The following is a 24,361-nucleotide window of genomic DNA, read 5'->3' as shown; positions in this document are numbered from 1 at the left end:
TGGTGAGCTCCCAGGCCATGCGTGACGCCCACTCGCCGGCCCGCGAGTGGGCGTCGTCACGATGACGCAATAAATATATTTTTTTATAAAATTCGATTTAAAAAAAAATTGTAAACGGTAATGTTACCGTTTATAGCCGTTTTTCAATTTTTTTTCTTTCTTTACTCTATAAAATACTCCTATTTCATACTCATTTCACTCACAAACACACATCTGTTCCTCTCAAATCCTCTCTATTTCCACCCCAATTTTCATCTCAAATCAACTCTATTTTTCTTCTCCCAAATTTAATCAAACTAATGGATCATTTTGAACAAATGCGTCAAATAATAGAACAATCACTTGAAGAATAATGGAACAAATGCGCGCTTCAACATCATCAAAACCCCGGCTCGTACGTGGTTCATTGAAAACATGGTCGACATCATGTATACATGTATAATCTTGCACAACATGATTGTCCAAGACGAAGGACCCGAGGCGGGAAATTGGTTCGACCCCGAATCCCCCGGAAGCTCAACCGCAAGTAGTCTGCCTCGAAGTGGAGCGCATCCGTATATACAAGAACGATTATCTATTCGTGTAAGGACACGCGACTCTAGCGCCCACACCCAACTACAAGAGGATCTAATTGAGCACATTTGGGCAAACTTTGACCGATGAAATTATTAAATTGTGTGCTTTTATTTTTTAGGAAATTATTAAATTATGTTTTTTTACGAATTTTATGTTGTAAGTTTATTTTATTTAATGAAGTGTGTTTGTTTTAATTGGATTGGGTTGGAAATAAAAATAAAAATGAAATTGAATGAATAGTAATTTAATGAATGGTTAAGGGACGGATAAGGAACGGAGGGTTGCAGGTTCCGTTCCTTAGTTAAGAAATAGAGTTAAAAAGTACAGTAGGGCCCACAAATAATAATTTAAGGAACGATATAGCAACAACGTTGTGGATGGCCTTATAGCATCAATGTGCAACGATAAAATGCTGACAATGATGGAATTGAATCAGATATACTCCATAATAATACTACTAGTAAAATTAAGTAATTTTGCATCATCAATACAAGCATTGACGGACACATAGTAAACCATTGAGGTACTTGTCTTTATCAAGTTAGTATTTTTTTTGTATTTTAAGTAACAATATCAGAATTTTGATATTTTATGCAAATTATTATGCGAAAGTCATAACAAGAATTATATGCGAATTATTCTCTTAAAGTTTTAAATGTTAAACTTAGAATATACTCTCCATAATCCTGCTGGAAGAAATTTATGTGGGTACCATAAGATACAATTCGAAAATTTAGATAAATTTTCGGAAAACATCTTTCCTTATACTCCATCCGTCCACGAAAAATAGAACACATTTGTCATTTTTTGTTGTCCACAAAAAATAGAGCACAATTAAAAAAAGGAAAGTTTTCAACTTCTGCTCTCTTACACTCTTTTTTTTTCTCTCTTACTAATAATATGGACCCCACATTCTACTAACACTACTTCTCTCTTACTTTTTTTCCCTTATTTTTTACTTTACTAATTCCACATTAAAACTCGTGTCATTCACAATGTGTCCTATTTTTTGTGGACGGAGGAAGTATAAAAATGTAATAATACGACAAAAATATTGAAAATCTAGTAGACGGATTCGTGTAGATTCGCAACCTGTATCGACTTTTGCTTGAATTTTACTGCTGCAGTAATTTACCTCTAAATTGTCCCACCATCTACTCTCTAACTCCCAGCTCCATTATAATCGACATCCATGTCCGAAAAGAAAAAAAAAGTTACAGAAAACAATAAAGAAATGAAATGAAAAGAAAAAACAAAAAAGAATAAAGAAACCAACAATCATTAGCGCGCTAAGCATGACCTAGCAAAACCTACTGCGCATCTTCCCAAATCCCACACTTAACTAATTAAGCATCTACCTAAATCCCAATCATTACCCTATTAATTAACATACATATCTTTGATCAATCTATTAGAAAGATGCTAGATGTTTATTTTATGATTGATATACAAAGAACTTATATCTAGTTATTAGTTATTCTCATGTTTCATCTTTATACTGAGATACGGTTATGGATTCACTAAAAAAAACCCATTGATATGAACTAGGAGTATAATATATATATTTTCTAAAGTTTACTTGAAAAAACAAATTTTAAAATTATGTTCGATTCAGTAAGGGATTAAGCCCTATCATCTCCTCATATGGGTTCTGTCAATCAATCAATAAAAAAAGTAAAATTATCTTAGATGATAGAGTACATAAGCCTAAAATTTCATACTCCTATATAACAATCCATCCAAGTAAATAATACTTGTCCATTCATTAACATGATTTATTCTCATATGATTATTCATTTAAGTTTAAATTGTGAGATTTTTTTAATTAAAAAATAATTAAAATTAATTATTAATTATTCATCTAAAATTAAGTTATGAGATTTAATCTTATAAATCAAACACATACATATTTATCCGTATAGACTAACCCTCAAGGTAAGTACATAATGGCATGCATAAATTTCATTGATATTCTGCAACACAAATGTATGCTAATTTATCCAATGCGCATTGAACACATCGGCTTCGAGATTACATAAGAAACTGGTGAGCTCAATTATAAAAATATTGATGACATTTATTGTTATCAAGCTATATGGAGTATATGTCTAATTTCCCATGACGCCAACTCCACAATAAAACATCTTGCTGGTGAAACTGTTTGGATTTTATTAAAATATATCATCCATTTAATTGTTGTTTCAATTCATATGTCACCCTGTATTCTTGGTGCATTTTTACTTAATTTTTAGACACCGAAATTGCTCGAATGCTAGTATTAATTGATAATAAGGCCACATCAAGCAAGGATTTTAACGAATTAATTAAAATCCCCAATTCCACATAGAAAATTATGTGTGCCAATATGTTGGTTGGACCTTGTTTAATTTATTCTCTCATTTACATCCATGCACATACATTTATTTATTTCATAACTACCGAAACTTCAACTGACACATATCTTATGATCCTTAATTAATATTTTGTTCTTAGTTTCTTAGAAAGTCATGTTTGTTATGAGCCTATGACTATAGTCTAAATATATTTATGAAACTCGTTTACCTTTAGCACTAAGATGTGGACTTTGTTATATGCATGCATATACATTACTATAATTAAAATGCTAGTATAATTTGTTTTCTTGCGTTTGTCACATTTATTTATCGTACATTTATTTAAACCTCATTCTTGTTGGTCAAATATTCCCTTGCCGCGGAAAAAAAATGCATGATCTTATATTTATTCATTTCGTCACAATATCTTATTAGTTGTATTAATACATCAAATCAAGTCCAGACCGATTGTGATCGCGACGTTAAACCATAACAAATCCGTGGGAAAAGTTAAATCTTCAATGTGTTTGAGATAATTGGGATAACAATTGCAATGGTGAATATATTTATCAGCATTCTATGTTTTGAAGTATATACGAAACATAACAAGATGATTTAAAGATAGTTTAATCGTTCTATGATTTTATTATTATTACTATTACTATTACTATTACTGTTTCAGGTCAACTTATTACTACTTCTTGATTTATATATGTGGAATTTTAATGGCATTTTAGACATAATTGTGCGTCTCAAATAATGGGTCGATGCAACTAACTCCGTATAAAAATAGTAGTATATATAAATTAAACATGCAAACATTTAAAAAGAACGGATTAATAAGCTAAGAAGAATTAGTTGGTTTTCATCAGAAGAAGATAATAGACTAATTCATAACATAAAAATACGACGCCCAAATGATAATGATATACCTAAAACATTATTGTAACTTTTTTAATAGTACAAATGTTGTCATGATTGAAGAATTATATGCGAGTTCTTTATTTAGTATATTAGTAGTAGTAATAGTTTATGAGATTTTAGCGGCACACGACTAATCTACTATGCAGAGATCAAATTTCATAAGTTAATACAGCCGACAACACCCAATATATAAGTGCTAATAGGAGTAGTAAAATTTAAGTGAAAGGATATTAAAATAATATACTTACACCTTAAAAAATTGATATATTGTATTTACTTCAATTGACTATTATTCTAAAGACTAAAGACCCATTTTGATCCTTAACATATTGCGATTTTTTTTTGGTCCAAAACATTATCTTTTGAATTATTCGGTCCCTCACAAATAAAAACGGGTCACATTTGGTCCATTTTGGACGGTTCTGTCTAATTTGACGGAAACCCTAAACCCAAACCTCCCTCACCACCTTCCATCATCCCTCAGCCTCACCCACCGTCGTCATCGTCTCATCCCTCAGCCTCACCCCCTCCTTACATCATCTCCCTCACCACCTCCGCCACGGCGTCCACCTTCCTCGCCTCACTCAACTCAGCAATCAATCCCCCGTAGACGCCTTCCGGTGTTGCCGCAGCCATGATTTGAGAGGAGGTGGTGGAACTGTGGCGGGGAGAGGCAGCCGTAGCGGAGGGTGCCTGGACGACGGCGAGGGGGAGGTGGTCGATGGAGGGGTCGAGGGTGAGGGAGAGGAGGCGAGACGACGAATTGACCGATTTTCGAAAGAGTCATAAATAGGTAATTGCAGGTGCCGCAATCGGGGGTGTATCCGATCGATTTCATCTCCGGCAAAATTAGCGACGATGACGCCTTCCGGTGTTTCCGCAACCACTATTTGAGAGGAGGAGGTGGAACTGCGGCGGGGGGAGGCTGTCGTAGCGGAGGGTGCCTAGACGACTGCGATGGCAAGGGGGGTGGTCGATGGAGGGGTCGAGGGTGAGGGAGAGGGAGAGGAGGCGAGACGACTACTTGACGGTGAGCAGCAGCGACAGAACACCGGGAGTCGGTAGCGGGCATGTCCGAGGAGAAATGAGGGTGCCACGAAATCGATTCTGAGGCAGAGGGGGATGACACCGAGAAGGCATTGTTTCAATTTGGAACTTCTAATTGAGAAGAAAAGAGCGAGAGAAGGACATGACAGAGATAGAAAGAGGGAGGAGGAGGACCGAAGGTGATGGTACGGCGGAGCTTGGCAGCGAAGATGCTAGAGGGGGGAATTTCCGTCAAATTTTTTACGGAACTGTCCAAAATGGACCAAATGTGACCCATCTTTATTTGTGAGGGACTGAATGATTAAAAAATAATATTTTAGATCAAAATAAAAAAATCACCCTATATTAAAAATGAAAATATCATTTTGTCTATTTTAAATGATTAAACAAATTGTATCTACTTTAATTTGTACTTTCGACCCTATAACCAGAGGCGTCGGCGGCTTTCGTGGGTCTTCTATTTTCCTCACTTTGATTTTTGTTTTGTAAATTTGCAATTTGGTATGGGTGATTTGAAGAAGTTACTGCATATTTATATAATCTGACCTCAATGCTGTTGTGTTCGCTGTCCATACAATTTTTAATATCTTTACGCTTCTCTCTCTTCGCGTCTTCTTTCTCCAGCCTTGCAGAGAGAGAAGCACGCAGTAACCAACTCAATATCCAGTTTAGAGTTTTGGCATTGTGTTTTTTTCGAGGGATTTTCATCGGAGTTTTTCAACTTACGGAGACTAGATATTAGTATTTGCAGATTTCACTCTGTAACTGATTCTTTCGAAATTTTTGTGAGAGATCTGATTATTTTTTAATTCTGTCGGGCAATTCAGCCTCAACCCGACGCAATTAACAACCTTTCTCCGCCGATCTTTCCCGAACACTCGAGATTCCCGTGTTTGACTTTTTACCCTTTTCCTTTTTTCCCCATTCGAGTTCAAACTAAATCTTTGTCCCCATTTTATTTGGTGATTTCCTCTCACGAATTTGCGATAACATTCAGACGCCTGGATGCGACGTTGTGTTCGTGTGATGATGAGATTCAGAAATTTGTGAAGCTTTCGCCTTTTTTGTTTTATTTGCGAGGGTTTTCCTTTTCCGAGTCAACCCGTGGATCAATTCGCAGTTTGTTTTTGATCTGCTGAATTCCAAAAAGTTATCGGGATTTCAACCGTATTTCCTCGGCTAATTAATAGTAGTATCTGTGATCGAAGATGATGCGGATGAGGACTAAGAATGAAACGTTACCACCCGATTTTAACGGCGGCAGAGGCGCGGAGAAAGAGTGGGAGATGAGGCCCGGCGGAATGCTGGTCCAGAAGCGTACCGACGGTGGAGAAGAGAGCCGAGTGCCGCCGCCGCCCACCATTCGAGTCCGCGTCAAATACGGTTCACTTTATCATGAAATCCGCATCAGCTCTCAATCAACCTTCGGTAATTTCCTCATCGTGATTCGCTTTTATATGTTTCGTTTTAAAAAAAAATCATCATAGGAGTATCTGTATATGTTACTGAATTTAGGGGAATTGAAGAAGATGCTGTCGGCGCCGACGGGGCTGCACCACCAGGATCAGAAGCTGTTTTACAAGGATAAGGAGAGGAATTCGACTGCGTATCTAGACAGTGCCGGAGTGAAAGACAAGTCCAAATTGGTGTTGGAAGAGGACGCGATTAGCAAGGAGAAACGCTTCCTCGAAATGAGGAAGAATGCTAAAATGGAGAAGGCTGCAAAAACGCTGTCAGACATCAGCTTGGAGGTTGATAGGCTCGCTTCGCAGGTAATTACAAGCTTCATTCTGTTATTAGTATGAATTATTCAGTTATGAAAAAATCGCTTAATTTGTGTTGTATGGAATATGGATTGGCTCAGGTTTCTTCTCTTGAAACTGTTATTTCTAAAGGCGGGAAAGTGGTGGATAAGGATTTAGTGAACCTCATTGAGCTCTTGATGAATCAATTGCTCAAATTGGATGGTGTCATTGCTGAGGGCGATCTCAAATTACAGAGGAAAATGCAGGTAGTTTATTCGATTACATGAATGTGTAGTCTTGTCTGTTGGAGGTGTGGTGTTACAAGTAAGAAGCTGATTCTTGAATCTTGAATTTTATAGGTGAGAAGAATACAGAAGCATGTGGAGAAACTTGATGCGATGAAACTCAAGAATTCGATGACTGGAAACCAAGTTTCATGGCAGAAGCACTCGAATGGTACTGATGTGCCTTCTTCACCTGGTCAGCATCAACCCCGGCATTCCCTGGGGGAGTCTTTGATCGACTGCGATTCACCAAAGCTGCAGGACGAACATCAACCTTCAAGGGGCTCGGGCTCGGGCACTTCTGTGGTGATCACAACACAATGGGAGACTTTTGATTCTACTTCAAATCCATTTTTAGGTAGCCCTTCGACCTCCAGTACAACGGAAAAAGGAAACAGTCGTCCAGCTTTCAGTTGGAACTTGCTGTGAGTTGGTAGTAAGATCCAACGCGATGCTGTGTCTAGTGTGGATTTGTTTGGAAATATGTTTGGTATCGATTCTCGATTCTTTTCTGTATTTAGAGCTCGTCTTCCCATATGTGTTTCTCTTCATCACAAATAAATGGGGCTACTTGCCATGCTTGATGATCCCCATTGAGTTTGTTTATATTTTGTAATGTTGGTGATATACATCATGTGTCGTGACTACTTGTACTTATAGATTGAAATTGCATTTGAATGAGTAGTTTTTTCTTGATGCAACAGAATCTTATTCTGAGTTGCAAATTTTGTTTAATACTCCACATATGAGTAGTTCAACCCTGGTGTGATCATGTTCATCCCAGTTCCTTGCATTATTCAGAATTAATCATTCGCCTATATACCTTTGCTTTCTAAACAATACATATCTGTTATTCATCCATCAAAAAGTTGACAGTTATTTAATTAAATTGTTATAGTATGTAAGTTATAAATTGGTGTACAAACATATGGACAAACTTATGATATGATCATAGCTTAGACTAAGTTTCTAACAATATTCATAATTCTTCATATTAATTTATTATTATAATTATTATGAGTATGATTTTTTCCGTTTACAATATTTAACCACTTTAAAACAGCTTGTTTGCTAGTCCCGACAAGACTAGGACAGATATATTGGTGATGATGTTTCCTTTCTTCTCTCTTTTTGTTTAGATAGAGTATCAAACTATATTATTGCTTGAAATACAATAATGTGTATGCATAGTTAATCCACTATAAGCCATAAGATGGCATTTAACCTTGTTCATGAAATTGCAATTTTGTTTTAAGTTTTTATTGATAACCCACGATAGTATTAGTATTAATTGATATACAAACAAATGTAGTGATACATGGTAGTAATAGGTCAATTCCTACTAAATTTTATGTTTTTAGTGCACATGACATGAAATTTAGAAATCTAGAATCAAACATAGGTAGGCAAATGCATAAAGAACCCTTTTTTCCCTTTTGATATTAGCATAAATACATACTCGTCATCATCCTGTAAAATGTAAGCGGACAAACTGAAAGTGTTTCGAACAGTTAACTCTAAGTTACCATTTGCTTGGATCAGTAGTTCAACTATTTTTCGACTTGAAACCAATTAGTATGTACAGCGGTTAAGGTGTTTCCGAAGCTGCTGAATTCAAAGCCCTTCAAGGGTTTGGATTTGATCCTCTCCAAACAGTCCAAAAGCAAGTAAAGATTCCAGAGCAGCGTCGTTGTAGTCGCACTGCATTGAACAAAAGTCGGTCGTAAGCATTATATCGGGCGCAGTAATAGAAGATGATGAAGTTACAGAATAGCATGCCTGATTTGTAGAATCAATAGCTTTATGAAACTGAGAAGAAGTAGTGCCAAACACCACAGAGTCTATTGTTCCTTGTACCTGCTGTTTGTAAATAACAATTGTGTAAATAACAAAGAAACTCTGAGAAAAAAAGTTTTGCTGAAGAAAGTAATGTGTGTTTGGACTTGCACTTGCCTGGTAGCCAGCTAGATCATAAGATGAACTATTCATGCCAATGCCATCATATAAGAGGGAGGAGCTTTCAGTATATTCACATCCATGCTGCTGTCAAATTCTTCACTTAATCGACAGTTTCTAAAAGCTGTGCTAATGTAAAAGTGAAGAGCAAATAGAAAAAGTACCTGTTGGAAGTTGATGAGTTGATATGAGGGAATACTGCTGTGAAGATGAGTTGGATTCAAGTTGAAGGGCTGTTGTACATTTGAGGCAGGCAATTCATAAACAGAACAAAACGGCGAATCATCAACTATCCCTCCATTGAACTGCTGGTCTTGGACCAAGGACAGATTCGACCAAGGCAGTGGTGGCAGCAGCAACGGTTCATTTAAATGTTCCGCGTAACAAGTTTGGTCAATATTGTTCAGCAACTCATCAATAGCAAAATTCACAGAGTTTCCTGATTGTTGGTGCACTAAATGAGTAGTAGAAGGCAATGCAGAAGTAACTTCAGAATTTCTGTTGATTGAATTTGAGCCAAGACTAATATAGGATGTGGGATGTGTCTGATATGAATCCGGAAAGTTCTCAAACCGAAACTGAGGTTTGGTTAGTCTGTAGAGAGAATAATTTGACGCATAGCTTGTTGTCCGAATCATAGCCTCATCATCCTCAAGTTTGCAACTTGCATCCGAAACTCGTTTCAGGAACATCCTATATTTCTGCAAATGGCTAGCTACATTTTCTCTGGTTAATCCAGGGACGTCCATCAGTTGAAGAATTTTCTTTGGCACAGCTCCTACATTAATTTAAAATCAAAATAAGTTAATTGTGAAAATTGAGATTGCATAAATATGAATAGAAAGTAGTAATGCTTACTCTCGAGACCAATGCTTCTAATAGCCTCCAAGAAGCGATAATGCAGTGCATTAGTCCAGATAACTTTGGGCTTTTTAGTATTAGCATCACCACATTCAAACCTCTCTTTATTGTGTGGTCTTCTCTTGGAGTTTTCATTACTATTTGCTTTCTTTTTGATGGCAGCAAATTGCCATAAATCCTTCAAGTCATTTGGAGACACTGGCTTTGAAATGAAAAGTGCAGCGCCACTCTTGTTCGCCTTCGAAAGCACAACCTCTTTGCTATCAACCGACATCACTGCGCCATACCATAAAAATATTCAAGCAATGAATGAATTAAACAAGAAAATATCTAGTATATAAACACAAACTTACATATCACAGGCAGATTGAATTCATGTGTGATGGCTTCTCGAAGCTGGAAACCGTTCATGTCTGGCATGTTGACGTCCGACACCACCAAATCAAACGCACCGCCCTTGATCCGAAGCGCGCACAGCGCATCATTAGGGTGCTTCGCCGTCACAACTGGAATTCAAATTCAAATACATATTCATGTAAGATTAATTAGTAAATACAGAGTAGTAAATTTCAAGAAAAATAAAATAAAAGATAGAAGTCAATTATGAACCTGAATATTTGAACTTCTTAAGCAATGCTGCAACCACTGCAAGGCATGTTGTATCATCATCCACCACCAAAATACTTATCGAATCGCATGATCTTCTTGGCTTAGACGAGCGCTTCAAACAAATATTTTCACTTGCCATTTTTGTTTTAGGGAAATTGGGTTGACAAATGTTGAAGATGATGATATGGTAGTGAAGAGCTCAGGCTAATGAGAAATAATGTATGCAACAATGTTCAGGAGGTCTTTTTTAAATATTTATTTTGGGGCCCTAATAATCTGTATTTGGAAATAAATAAACAAAATTTGGAGGGAATTTCATTTTAAATTCTGTAGTGGTGGTTTTGAAGTTTTTTTCACGATGTAATTAATGTTGGGAATCTGAGTAAAATATCATATACCATACATATTATAATTAAGATGTATGTTCATATAATGTAGTCTTCTTTTTTCGGACCGGTTAATTATTTTGATGTATGTCGAATTTAACATTACTCCTTTTGAGGTTATTAATGTCTATATTAGATAGTGCGCATAATTTTGGATGAGTTATTGTTATTTAGTTTGAATTGATATATTTAATAGATCTCCTTGTAGGGCTAATTTATTTATAAGTAATTATAAATAAAAATAGTAATAAATAACTTAATTTACAATGTGCGTCTAGAGAACGGTTAGAAAATCTCAAAATTCATTTATTTAGATTTAAAACAAAAGAAATTTTAGGGAATAAATGAGAAAAAAGAAAAAAAAAGTCTTCATTTACAATCAAATAACACAATTAGATGATTTGTCACCTTTCACCACATAGATGATAATAAATCATATACTGTCCACGTCATCTTCAATTTGTTCGAAATTATTTGTAGAGAAAAATTAGAAAATTAGAAAATTCATTTACAAGAACATTCCAATTATACTTGATAGAATGAGACAATGAGCACGTGGGTCACGCGTTTCCGTGGGAAATCACCTGATTAACTGTCATCCGTGTATTGAAACCCGGTCAACCTGCCTTCTCGCCCAATTTTTGTCCCTTGCTTTTTAAGATGAGTGATGCTAGATGGTCATAATGTGGTCGGCCATAAAGAGTTAATTTAGTTCATTTACATATATAAAAAAATTAGAATTACCGATATAAACATATATGTGTGTGAATGGACTTGTGAGTTGATACTTATCTTTGAATTTCATTATGTAAAACACATTAATATCACGAATTACTGTATACGTTGAGCAACAATCAAGAAATGACAGTAGTAATAAGTTGAGTAAAAACTATGAAAGAGCAACACTAACATGTTAAGCAACATATATGAAGATGATATAAAAGTAAAATCAAGTAGTATTAAACCAAAAATTTGAAAAAAAATCAATTTTTTTTGTTATTTAATTAATTTATAGCTGGCCATAGTGTGGCCGCATAGCATTATTCTTTTAAGATTCCAATCCCACCAAACAATATGTAGCTTATAAAAATTAAATCCACTAATAATATTCTATAGTCTAATTAATTTAGTTATGAAGCTTTTACATACACATATCAATTGTGCGGCCAATGTTGCATCAACTCTTTCGGAGTTGTTTAATTTATTTTTAATTTATCTTTTATATGATTATAATGAGTCATGATCATTATCTCTAACTAAAATAATTTTACAATTTAATTTTTAATAAATTATTATTATAAATTATGATTATGGTCATAGCAACCAAATGACATCATACGAAGGAATATGTATTGTGTTTGGTTTATGCGATTAAATCTCACAAATAAATACTAGATGAATAATAATATGATATTAAGAGTTAGCCACCCACTCCAATTAAAATAATCTAACAACTAAATCCCAAATGAATAATTATACAATAATGAGTCATAACAACCGAACAATATCATAGTGTCATTAGCTTACCACATTACTGTGTCCGAAAAGCTACAAATACAAAACATTGTGAATAATTAAAAAATAACTCTCTCTCTTCGTAGCAGACACCACGAGATTCAAGATACAAATAATCTAGTAAGCGAAAGAGAAAAATGTGACTGAAATCAATAGTAAAATACTCCTCCTCCATCCCATCAAAAGTGAGATGCTTATTTTAAACACTCATTTAAAAAAATAGAATAATGAAAAAAGTTATTATAAATAAATATAGTAGTAATAAATTCTGACAAACTAGCTTAATAAAGACAGGTGGGAATTGGAAAATAAGAAGTTTAGGGTGCAGATGCTAAATGGCCATATTATGGTCAACCATAATCTTAAAATATTATTAAACTTTTGTGCAATTAATGCTTAATAGTTGAAATTGATGCATCTAGAGAGTAACAATTTTTTTAAAGACTAATCTATTCTCAAATATTAAATACTTATGTAGTAGAATATGAAGTATTTACTTATGTAGTAGTAGAATATGGAGTATTTAACAATACACTTTAGTTACGTAATTTAATTATTTTTTTTATCAATTTTAACTATTCTAATATTTAATTATTATAAAATTATTTAGTAATCAACATGCACTTATTTGTAATCAAACACTTACATATTTTGATTATTCAAAACGAGGTAATAAAAATTATCCATATTATTTAATAGTATGTACTGAATAATTAAATTTGAATCATAATAAATATATTCCTGTTATTTCACTTCTATTATTAGTGAGTATTTATGTTTAAATTCACTTGTTTAATAAAATAATTTAATTATACTATATATTATTTACTCTATATGGCAGGCGAAATATTTACTCTGTATACTTTATTAGTGATTATTTACTTTATATACTTTATTTTAATATATTTAGCTATTAATATATCTTTATTATTTAAAAATCTTTTGTCCCGTGCATAGCACGAGTGGTAAAACCAGTACTACATGTAAATACAACAGTGTATTGATATAAAAGCAATTATTTGAATATATATTATATTTAAAATTAATTATAAATTTTAAAATATAGTAAATAATTATATTTGAATTATTTTGACAAATTATTATTATTGTTATTATTATTGTATCAATTTCACTATAAATTAACAGTAAATTAATCTATAGTATAACTATTTGAATTGTATATGTATATATATTTAACCTTGATGTTACTATATCACAAACTACTCACTAATAAGGAAATGTAATTCCACATAGTCATCACAATCTACTCACTAATTTCTCCCTCTTTATTCCTAAATATGCTATACCATAATAAAAATAAAAACAAAGTAGTAAAAAAGTTGAGTAACAAATTACTCAAAAAAAAAGAATGGAATAAATAAATTAAAAAGAAACTACAATTAAAGACTAAGGGTAGTATTGTCAATTGAATTAAGCATTAACTGAGACAATTAAATTATTAATATCTAAATATACCTATATTTACTGAAATGCCATTTATGGCCAGCAACGTTAACGTAGCTTTACCCTTTTTGGATTTGGGAAAATGTCATAGTCAGAACAAGTTTAGTCTTAGTTAAGAGTGTTACACGTGGTGAAATAGACTAGTTCAAAATTATGAAAAAGAAACAGCTGTCACTACACTTCACTACCCTTTTTCTTCTCTTCTTCCTCCAGCCTGGCATCTTAAATCCACATCTCCGAGTCCGTGTGTAACTAATTTATAAAGTAGGAGTATGAGTATCACACAAACTGAAACAACTGAAAAACACACCTCAATTTCTTCGACTCACTGCTTTTTGATGAACCATTTCTCAGTCTCAGATGATCAACTAAATCTAGCTTCCAACAGCCCCAAGAAGCGGGCCGGCCGGAAGAAGTTCCGAGAGACACGCCACCCAGTCTACCGCGGCGTGCGTCGCCGTGACTCCGGAAAGTGGGTCTGCGAGCTCAGAGAGCCCAACAAGAAGTCAAGAATCTGGCTCGGGACCTTCGCCACCGCCGAGATGGCCGCCCGTGCTCACGACGTTGCAGCGATCGCCTTGAGAGGGCGGTCGGCTTGCCTCAACTTCGCGGACTCCACCTGGCGGCTGCCGGTTCCGGCATCGTTGAGTGCTCAGGACATTCGGAAGGCGGCAATGGAGGCAGCTGAGGCGTGCTGCTCTGATCAGCCGGCTGAGGTGGCCAGTGAAGCGTCTGCGGAGCAGCCGTGGCTTATGTATGATGATGAGGAGCAAGTGTTTGGGATGCATGGATTGGTGGCGGATATGGCTGAGGGGCTGATGCTGCCGCCGCCGCCTCCTCCTCCTATCTACTATCATGACGTGGAATTCGGTGCTGATGTGGCACTCTGGAGTTATTCTTTCTAGTAGCAATGTAGCATAGCCATATTTGCGTATCATGGTGTGTTTGATTAGGTAATATTATTAGAATTCGCACTCCACTTTTTTTCTGGAAAGTACTTACAAATGTAAAAAGTGATCACAAATAAGACCAATTTAAGGAATCCATGGTTCATTCCTATTTTTTGAAATCAAGGTTATGAAATTTTCATAGCACTATATGAGGAAAAAGTCAAAAAGAACAATGAAAGCCGGTCCACGAACGTGTCATGCATAGGAGGAAGAATTTAGAAATACTCCAATTTTTGTGATGGTGCAAACATAATGAAAGGCTAAAATATAGAAACTTCTTCATCTGGAAGTGCTACCAAGATTACCTTTGTTTACTTAACTGATAATCTACATAGCACAAACTGAAGTATGATTCATTTAACAAGAAGAGCTTTGCAGTGTGCTTACCATAGTCAAACTCATACAAGTTCATAAACAGATGTGGATTGTTAGAATACCAAATACTGGAGCTGCGATCATGACCCTCATTGCCTCCTCAACTCTTACTTAAAAAGCTCGTATTGTAGCTAGAAAGGGGAATATCCCTGTAATGTTCCCTCACGCATCCAGTCTTCTCGCATTGCCAAACACAAGCCCTAGCAGTTATTCAAATTTTTAAACCAAATACAAATAAATTCATTGAACCACATCAAAATATAAAAAGCTATTAATAGGTGAGGCACGGAATTTTACAGCTAAGTCAGCCAGTTAATCTAGAACGTGCCATCACCCTCCTTTCCGAAGAAGCATCTCAACTCCAGACTATTATTTTTAACCACTAAGCCTACATCAATCCGATTTTCTAGAAAGTTCTGAGAAATTATGCGCTATATCATTCTGAAAGAAATTAAATAACCAAACAAATCCTACTGTAGAATCGACAGTTCAATCCAAAGTTCTGAACATGAGGAAAGTTATGCTGCAGAAGACATAAGTCCAACTGCCATTAGTCTAGCAACACTATTTAATTGTTTTAATATCACGTAATTTGAAGAACTTGTGATAAGAGAATAATGCTTTTCACATAATAAAAAACAACAATCTAAAAAAAGCTTACTGGTAAACAGAATTGGCATCGCCGGGGCTCTCTCAAAGCAATCCAAAGAAGCAGGATAGAGCAACCGCAAAAGGAAGGATCCAACTTGGGGCCATGAGATTAGCTGCTTTGTTCAGCTTCAAACAGACACACACAACAAGACTTGATATACTGCCGCTGTTTCTCATGTTCTTATTAATTTGATCAATAAGGAAAGAGAAATAGTAATAAATTTGTGCCCTTTGCCTTTCTTTGTGATAAGTAGATGATAGTTTATTTCTGCATTAAAAATGGAGTTTTTTGTTTAATGGATTTGGTACCTACTGAATACGGGTTGATTGCTAAAACAAGCAATTGGATGTAAAGTGGTGAAGATTTAGTTCAAGATCTTCGTCAAATTCGCTTAGAGTTAGTGGGATGCAGGAAAGACAAGGGCCTTGGAGACTAGTTGACATACTACGAATGATACCAGACAACTAAATAGTTTTTTCATCTTCTCATCCTTAATTATGTACATGAAACACCAAACAACTAAAATGTGTATTGACTACAGGGCCAGAATGACTAGTTCGTATCCTAATTCTTTATAATTTTTAAAGAAGACACTTACTCGGAATGTGGTTGGTTCCTACACAACTCCAACCTACCGGCTTGGGGATGTCCCTGCTGCCCATCAGTTCCCTCACTTTTATAGCATCATCCCATCTCTCTGCACTGGCATATGAGTTGGATGAGAGCACATAGTTTGCACCATTACCCGGATCCAATTCCAGAAGCTTCTCAGAAGCAATTCTTGCTAAAACCAGATTACCATGAGTTTTACAAGCACTCAATAATATCATCCACACTGCAGCACTGGGAACTATAGGCATCTTCCTTATGAATTCATACGCCCTACTAAGGTCGCCAGACCGACATAAAAGATCCACGACACACCCGTAGTGTGTCATTTCCGGTGCCAATCCATGATCCTTTTGCATACTGCAGAAAAATTCCAACCCTTTCTCCACCAAACCCGAATGGACGCAAGCCAGCAGCACCCCAACAAAAGCTCCATGGGTCGGTCTTAATCCTCCTCCTCTCGACATTTCCATGAATAATTGAAGAGCGCGGCCAGAATTTCCATTCACAGCAAGACCAGTGATGACCGAACTCCACGACACAGAGTCCTTCACTTTCATCTCATCAAACACCTCCATTGCCTCTTCAACAGATCCACATTTGCAATACATGTCTATAAGAGCATTCTCAACATAGATATCTGATTCAACACTCTCATTGATCACGTAATCATGAATAGCCCGACCCATCTCAAGCCTCCCTAGACGCGCACAGGAAGATAGCACTGTCGCTACTGTGATTTTATCGGGAATGGCCTTTGCTACCATCATCTCTTTTAAAAGACTGATAGCATCATCATGTTGGTTGCCCTGAGCGTATCCGGTGATCATGGAAGTCCACGAAATCACATCTCTCTCCGGCATTTCACTGAAGATTTTCCTGGCTGCAGCTAAATCGCCCGATTTGGCAGTCGCAATAACCATCACATTCCAAGAAACCACATTCCTTACAGTCATCCTGTCAAAAATCCTTCGAGCGAATCCAATCAAACCGCGCCTTCCATATACATTAATCAGTGTATTTCCCAAGTACACATCAATATGAACACGATTATTCTCTATATACTCCACCACATAATCCAAAAATTTCCACGCACCTAAATGGTTACAAGCTAAAACAACTTTTACCAAAGTCACAGCATCAGCCTTCACATTTTCCACTACCATCGCATCAAAAAGGCCCAAAACCTCATAATAATTCGCGCATTGACTGTACGAACAGATGATAGAGTTCCAAGAAACCAAGTCCTTATCACCCATTTCATCAAACACTCTTCTCGAATAAAACAATTCACCACAAAAACCGTACATATGAATCAAAGCGTTGCACACATAGAGATACGACTCGAACCCAAGTTTAAAAATATGAACATGGACCATTTCCCCGAATGTAAAATCCAAAACCCTAGCACAAGCTTTGCACAGAAATATAAAAGTGAGATTATCACCACGCAATCCTGAGTGATGCATTTTACCAAACATGTGGAGTGCAGCAACAGGGGTGTCGCCTGCGGAGTGACCGCGTATCATGTGATTCCAGATGGGCAGTGTGGGTTGGTCGATATCGTTAAAAGAGGAACCTGCTTTATGGATAGATATTTGAGAAAGGGCGTAGGATTTGATGACTGGTGACATTGCATTCGAGTTCCTGTGATGGTGGGTACGGACAAGGTGCGCGTGCAGCTCCCTGATTCGTTCATGGACGATCCGGTTGCCGTAAAATGGATTGGACTTGGTGATGTTCGAGGTGGAGAAGCGGCGGGAACAGACTGCCGCGAGTTTCATCACAAGGGAACAGACTTCTAGAGTTAGTGGCTGTACATTTTGCATAGCAACATGTACCTTTAGCTGATTTGGTAAGCGTGCGATTTAAAATATCACTAGATAGAAGCAATAAATACTCCATAAAAATAACAATAAAAACAAATAATTAGATACTACAAATTTATGTGATAAAAAGCTCAAAAAGATTAAAATCAAAATATAAGAGTGAGATATTTCATAACCTAAATTATTTAAGACAACAATTTTTGTTTTTATCTCACTCACTAATACTGGTTAGTGGCCACTTATTCCTGCCCACATGACGTAGAAATAATCACCATATAATCAAACCACTACTCAACCAAGGTTATTAGGCCATCCGCAATGGGCGGACGATGGCACGCCCGATGGCGCGCATCGTCCGCGCCATCGATCGTCCGCGCCCATTGCGGATACGGACGATAGGTCGCGGACGATCGTCGCGGCCGATACTAAGGGCGCGCCATCGTCCTCCCCATTGTGGCGTACACGGACGATAGGTCGCGGACGATGGCACGCGGTTTGGTTGTTTTATAAATAGAGTTCATTCGTTTTACATTTCATTTCACAATTTCACTTTCGAAACTTACATTTACATAATTACTACGAAATGGCTTCAAGTCCAAATAGTCCTATGTTTAGTGGAGATGCGCGTTGGCCGGGTACAGAACCCGGCCAATATCGTTCGTTCGACACCAACGCCCAATACGATCCCGATTTCAGTACGGACTCGTATGGGTTGTCGGACATGGAGCCGTCTCCAACCCGACCAGTCGCCCCCTCCCGACGTGACGCCGCAGCGGCCGATCCCGACCCCGCCGCGACCGCTTCCGCCCCAGCCAAAAAGAAGCGGAACCGGCAGCGGGCGCAGAAGTTGCCGCCTCCCGGTGATTGCGATGAGTACGCCCCCGGTCGTACAAACTACACCGACGAGGAAACTCTCATTTTGGCCCGGTGTTGGGTAGATATATCGGAAGATCCGATATTCGCGAACAACCAGAGGCAGTTCGCGTACTGGGAGCGCATCGCCGACCTCTACAATGCGGCCAAGCCGCCGAACGCGTACAAGCGCAAGCGTGAGCAACTCCGCAAGCACTGGGATCAAGTGAAGAAGCAAGTGAACTTGTACGCGGCGGAGTTCGAGAAGTGCGCGCGGGCACAGGGGAGCGGCGAGAGCTGGGAAGACGTGCGTGCTAAAGCGATATTGTCGTACCGGTCGATGTTCGGCGAGTTCAAGCACGAGGCCATCTGGACGCTTTTGAGGGACAAGCAGAAATTCCAAGGTGGAATTCTGCACACTAGTGCGCCAAAGAGGATGAAGACCACCGAAGTTGGTGGTTACACGAGCAGCGGCAGCGGCAATCAACCGGTTGACCTCAACCGGTTGTACGTGGACGACAGCGGTTCCGGCACACCGATGTCCTCCCGACGTCCTCCCGGCGTCAAGGCTGCGAAGGCCAAAGGGAAGGCGGCCGCGACCTCATCCTCGACCGCTGCAACCCCACCTCCGCTCCCGGAAATGCTCCCGCCCCAGGCAGCCGAAGTGTATTCGTCGTTGGCGACAGCGTCGATGGCGAGGACGTTGTTGGAGACGCACAAGGCCCTCAAGAAGTGTACCGACCCCGACGAAGCCGAATACCTCCGGGCATTGATAGATGAACTGCGTCGGAAGTTGGGAATTGCACCGACTTAGTTTTTTTTTTTGTAAGTTGAACGGTGTAACTTCTTTTTTTATTAATGTGTCCCCGTTTGTTATTTCGACCTTTTTATTTACTCGTTATTAATTGTTAGTTGAAAACATTTAAATCAATTAAACAAATAAATAAAATGATGATGTGGCGCGCCATAGGGCGCGCCTTAGGGCGCGCCTTAGGGCGCCCCACTGCAGGTGGGGAGGTAGGAGGATAAAACTGCTGACGTGGCGCGCCATAGGGCGCGCCTTAGGGCGCGCCTTAGGGCGCCCCATTGCTAATGCCCTTAGGGGCTTAAATAAAAACGATAAATTGTAAAAAATAAAGTATATAATCAAACCATCACTCAACCAAATCAACATCAGGGCATCCACTACGCGGCACGCTACCGTCCCGCATTCCGTCGCGGAGGGACGGAACGCTCGCGCGACGCGTTGCGACACGCCGTCCCGTCCCGTCCCACGCCCGTGCCTGCGAGACACGGGACGAGCTGTCACGCCACGCGCCGTGGCGCGCCCCTGCGCCATGCGTGACGCCCACTAGCCAGCCCGCGAGTGGGCGTCGTCACGCTGACGCAATAAATCAATTTTTTTAAAAAAAATCAAATTTAAAAAAAAAATACTTTTTATTTATAAAAATTGTTTTAATATTTAAAAACAATTTTTACAAATAAATAAATATAAGAAATTCATAATAGCACACATATATTTGATGGGCTTGCGAATTTATGAAACTCATTCTTGGTTACTTCTCTTTTATAGAGACAATCTTGAATGTTTTATGTTCCACTTTCGATGTGGGACAAAGTCATTCATGGTTGCTTCTCTTTTATAGAGACAACCTTGAATGTTTTATGTTTCACTTTCGATGTGGGACAAAGTCATTCTTGGTTGCTTCAACCTTGAATGTTTTATGTTTCACTTTCGATGTGGGACAAAGTCATTCTTGGTTGTTTCTCTTTTATAGAGACAACCTTGAATGTTTTATGTTCCACTTTCGATGTGGGACAAAATCATTCTTGGTTGTTCTTCTTTTGTAGAGACATCCTTGAATGTTTTATGTTTCACTTTCGATGTGGGACAAAATCATCCTTGGTTGTTTCTCTTTTATAGAGACATCCAAGAATGATTTTGTCCCACATCGAAAGTGAAACATAAAACAATCAAGGATGTCCATATAAAATTGTATTTTAAATTATGTCATTTTTATTTTTTTAAGATTTTAATTATATATATTTTTAATTTTAAGTTGTATTTTTATTTTATGCTGTAATGTTATTTTAATTTTAATGAAGTGTGTTTGTTTTAATTGAATTGTGTTGGAAAAAAAAATGAAATTGAATGAATAGTAATTTAAGGGACGGAATAAGGGACGGTTAAGGGACGGAGCGTTGCAGGTTCCCATCCCTTAGTTAAGGGATGGGGGAATAAAGTACAGTGGGGCCCTCAAATAGTAGTTTTAAGGGACGGTTAAGGAACGGTGAGGAGACAGCGTAGTGGATGCTATCACAACTACAAAAATGTACAAAATATCAACCGTAGAAGATTGAACATGACATGTCTACCGCCACACTGAAATTAAGGTGGAAACAAGCTGAGGTTGAGTGGTTGATCGTGCAGTTGATTAATGTTCATAATAAAATTCTAATTTGACATGATTAATATATCAAGCGGTTTCCACATCCCCATCTCACCAAATAATTACTCAACAGCCAATTCTGAAGAATTTATGGGAAATTATAACTTGCCCCTTCGAGTTGATGACCTTAGATTCTTTCGAACTGAAAATGGAAACCAAAATGAAAAATGAAAGCAAAGACAATTATGGTTAAGGGTGATAAGATCCCAGATCGAGATCCAATATCTCTTATACTAATTTCAAGATAAGATGTAATTTCTACGTGCACTTCCTATGGCAAAATAAAAAACAAAAATTACAAATAGCAACTTTTAAAGAATGAAAGCTTACCTTATAGTAACTAATACTACTACTTAACCTACTTGACCAAACTTTCCTTCAAATGAAATCAATATTAATAATTTGAAGGCACTCTTGGATCGAGTCGGTGTCTATAGATGCTTCACACCTAACATATTTCCAATTACTATATATTGGAGTACCAACAATCAATATCACAATTGTGACTTCTTGTAGCACACAAACATAATGAAATCAAATTAGTAAAATAATGAACTTCACCACACCAAAGTGCTGCTTAGATTGGACCATCTATATAATCCCACTCACCAATACCCTAATTCGATTAATTGAAGTCATCAAAATTATTTTCTCCTAACGACGAATTCGGAAGCGGCGGTGAGAGGAAGGGGGCAGTGGCTGGTGGAGAAGCCGTGCGACGAGATATACGTTGTTGGAGAAGGGGAAACCCTACACACTATCAGCGACAAGTGCGGCGATCCTTACTTAGTCGAGAGGAATCCGCATATTCCAGATCCGGATGATGTTTTTCCCGGCCTTGTCATCAAGATTGTGCCTCTCACTCACATGTAAATGTAAAGCAAAAGCACACACCACTCAATATATAGATGTGTCGAAGTATGCCAAGGAAAGCAATCATAGGCATCAGTTGGAGGAGAAGATTGTGGGAATAATTAATTGATATCAAAGAAAATATTTTCTAGAATAATTTGATACAATTTCCATAGATAGTGACTAATTATTCCTATATAATTGAGGATGTAAATCATTGTAAATCAACCAAGCAACACACGAACCTTCTACTCTCAATTCTCTGTGTTCCCCAATGTCGATCAATACGAGTTCCGCCTCTCGATTACCATCGTTAAGATGGTATCAGAGCAGGTTGTTCTTGCTTGGGACTCAGAAAAATATCATCATTGTCCGGAAAATACCTTTCCCGACCTTTAAACAACATCGAGGCTAGTCTCGTGAATGAAGTTTCACAGTACAAGACGGCCAGGGATCTATGGGACGGTCTGGCCACTACATACGGAAGCGGCGCATATCCGTTCCAAGTATCGAACCTGCACAGACATTGCGGGGGGAAGAAACATACCAAGGATACATGTTTCCTGTTACACGGGTATCCGGAGTGGTGGGAGGAGATGAAGAAATCAAGGGATAACCGGAATGCAAACCGAGGAGGAAGCTCAGGCCGAGCGTCCGTGGCTGTTGGAGAGCGAGCTACCTACACCGAAAATCCTCCGGTGGGCAGCATCGCGCCTCCGTCAACCGCAATCGAAGGGGACAGAACCAAGGGAAGCAACGACGAAACAGGGGTAGTGGCATCGATATCGATGGCTAAGACGTGGTGGGAAGGTATGAAATCAGCGTCTACCTCCGACAGCGGTCGGACGTCGGCAGCCGAGACGCAAATCAGAAGGGAGGCCGGCGGCGCCAAGGTCTCCCAGGCGGCTAGGGTTTCCGAGGGAGAGAGGGATTTCATATTAAATACCCCCAACTTCCGAAATCCAACTTTCACCCACCAAAAATCCTTATATTCCATAAACCACCCCAGCTCCTCTCTGAATCCTATATACCACCCACAGACAAGTGTAAATTCCAAAAATGACCCCATTTATCCCAAACATACCAGAAAGCACCCCAGAACTTTGATAAATCTCAAAATCCACCTAGAAAATTTCCCAACTCTCAAAATAACCCCAACACAGCCAAAACATTACAAATTACACCCCAGCTACCAAAACAACCCGGAATTCAGTCATCCATTCCATGCAGAAACTCTTTTGAATCCCTGGCATGTTCCTCTACCTCCCAGACACATACCAAAGACATCCAATGGATATTTGATTGCGGAGCCACCGACACAATGTCGTTTGATGCCTCGGATTTCCTAACAATTTCAAAATCCCAAAAATCCTATGTCCAAACCGCCAGTGGAGACCTTGCGCAAGTCCGGCGAGCGGGAACGATTAATATTTCCCCTACTTTACACCTGTCCAACTGTCCTTATGTTCTGTCATTATCACATAAACTGTTATCCATTAGTCATGTGACTAAAGAACTGAACTGCAAATTACTAATGCAACCAAAATTTTGTATGCTACAGGATATCAAGACGGGGACGATAGTTGGGCGTGGCACTGAACGATGCATACTGTACTATGTGGATGAGATAGCCCAACAGAGTACTGTGATGCTGACTCACGGACTGACAGACAGGCAGGCTTGGCTTTGGCATCGTCGGTTAGGACATCCATCCATAGGATATCTTCGTTTACTTTATCCTAAGTTAGTTACTACTATGCAATCTTTTCATTGTGAAGCTTGTTTACTGGCCAAAATCCATAGACACTCTTTTAAGTTGAACAATACTAGAATGAAAAAACCGTTTACTTTGATTCACTTTGATGTGTGGGGTTCCGCACCCATTACTGGGAGACAGGGGTTTCGTTATTTCGTGTTGTTTGTGGATGATTACTCTCGTATGACTTGGACATATTTTAAAAAAAATAAGTTTGAAGTTTTCAAAAAATTCACAGAATTCTATACACTTATCCAAACCCAGTACAACCAAAAAATCCAAATCCTTAGGTCAGATAATGGGGGAGAATTTGTGAATGGGAAAATGCAAGACTTT

At 38.1% G+C, this 24,361-nt stretch overlaps 4 protein-coding genes across 5 annotated transcripts; 2 read left to right on the top strand and 2 right to left on the bottom strand.

Moving 5' to 3' along the window:
• Positions 1 to 5,387: 5,387 nt before the first annotated feature.
• On the top strand, positions 5,388 to 7,644 carry LOC121798281 (BAG family molecular chaperone regulator 3-like). The gene is made up of 4 exons (XM_042197198.1): positions 5,388 to 6,308; positions 6,396 to 6,652; positions 6,745 to 6,891; positions 6,985 to 7,644. The coding sequence occupies exons 1-4, from the start codon at positions 6,089 to 6,091 to the stop codon at positions 7,336 to 7,338; spliced, it is 978 nt and encodes a 325-aa protein (XP_042053132.1). The 5' UTR covers positions 5,388 to 6,088; the 3' UTR covers positions 7,339 to 7,644.
• An 879-nt stretch (positions 7,645 to 8,523) lies between these two features.
• On the bottom strand, positions 8,524 to 10,474 carry LOC121800583 (two-component response regulator ARR10-like). The gene is made up of 6 exons (XM_042200128.1): positions 10,336 to 10,474; positions 10,080 to 10,232; positions 9,720 to 10,002; positions 9,030 to 9,591; positions 8,863 to 8,952; positions 8,524 to 8,766 (listed from the first exon to the last, which is right to left on the bottom strand). Exons 1-6 carry the CDS (start codon positions 10,472 to 10,474, stop codon positions 8,524 to 8,526), a joined length of 1,470 nt encoding a protein of 489 aa, XP_042056062.1.
• Positions 10,475 to 13,958: 3,484 nt separating this feature from the next.
• Positions 13,959 to 14,769, top strand: LOC121798282 (dehydration-responsive element-binding protein 1C-like). Its single transcript, XM_042197199.1, has one exon. It carries the CDS (start codon positions 13,973 to 13,975, stop codon positions 14,603 to 14,605), a length of 633 nt encoding a protein of 210 aa, XP_042053133.1. The 5' UTR covers positions 13,959 to 13,972; the 3' UTR covers positions 14,606 to 14,769.
• Positions 14,770 to 14,982: 213 nt separating this feature from the next.
• Positions 14,983 to 18,152, bottom strand: LOC121798280 (pentatricopeptide repeat-containing protein At2g29760, chloroplastic-like). 2 transcript variants are annotated; one of them, XM_042197196.1, is made up of 3 exons: positions 16,276 to 18,152; positions 15,687 to 15,944; positions 14,983 to 15,225 (listed from the first exon to the last, which is right to left on the bottom strand). In XM_042197196.1, the coding sequence occupies exons 1-2, from the start codon at positions 18,113 to 18,115 to the stop codon at positions 15,850 to 15,852; spliced, it is 1,935 nt and encodes a 644-aa protein (XP_042053130.1). In that variant the 5' UTR covers positions 18,116 to 18,152; the 3' UTR covers positions 14,983 to 15,225; positions 15,687 to 15,849. The 2 variants fall into 2 exon arrangements, with proteins under 2 accessions (XP_042053130.1, XP_042053131.1); XM_042197197.1 differs by having other exon boundaries at positions 15,687 to 15,802.
• Positions 18,153 to 24,361: the final 6,209 nt, after the last annotated feature.

Source organism: Salvia splendens, chromosome 4, assembly GCF_004379255.2.
Source record: "Salvia splendens isolate huo1 chromosome 4, SspV2, whole genome shotgun sequence".
In the NCBI taxonomy this organism is placed as follows: domain Eukaryota; kingdom Viridiplantae; phylum Streptophyta; class Magnoliopsida; order Lamiales; family Lamiaceae; genus Salvia; species Salvia splendens.
Note: the sequence above shows the minus strand (reverse complement) of the source record. Positions and strands in the feature narration are given on the sequence as shown.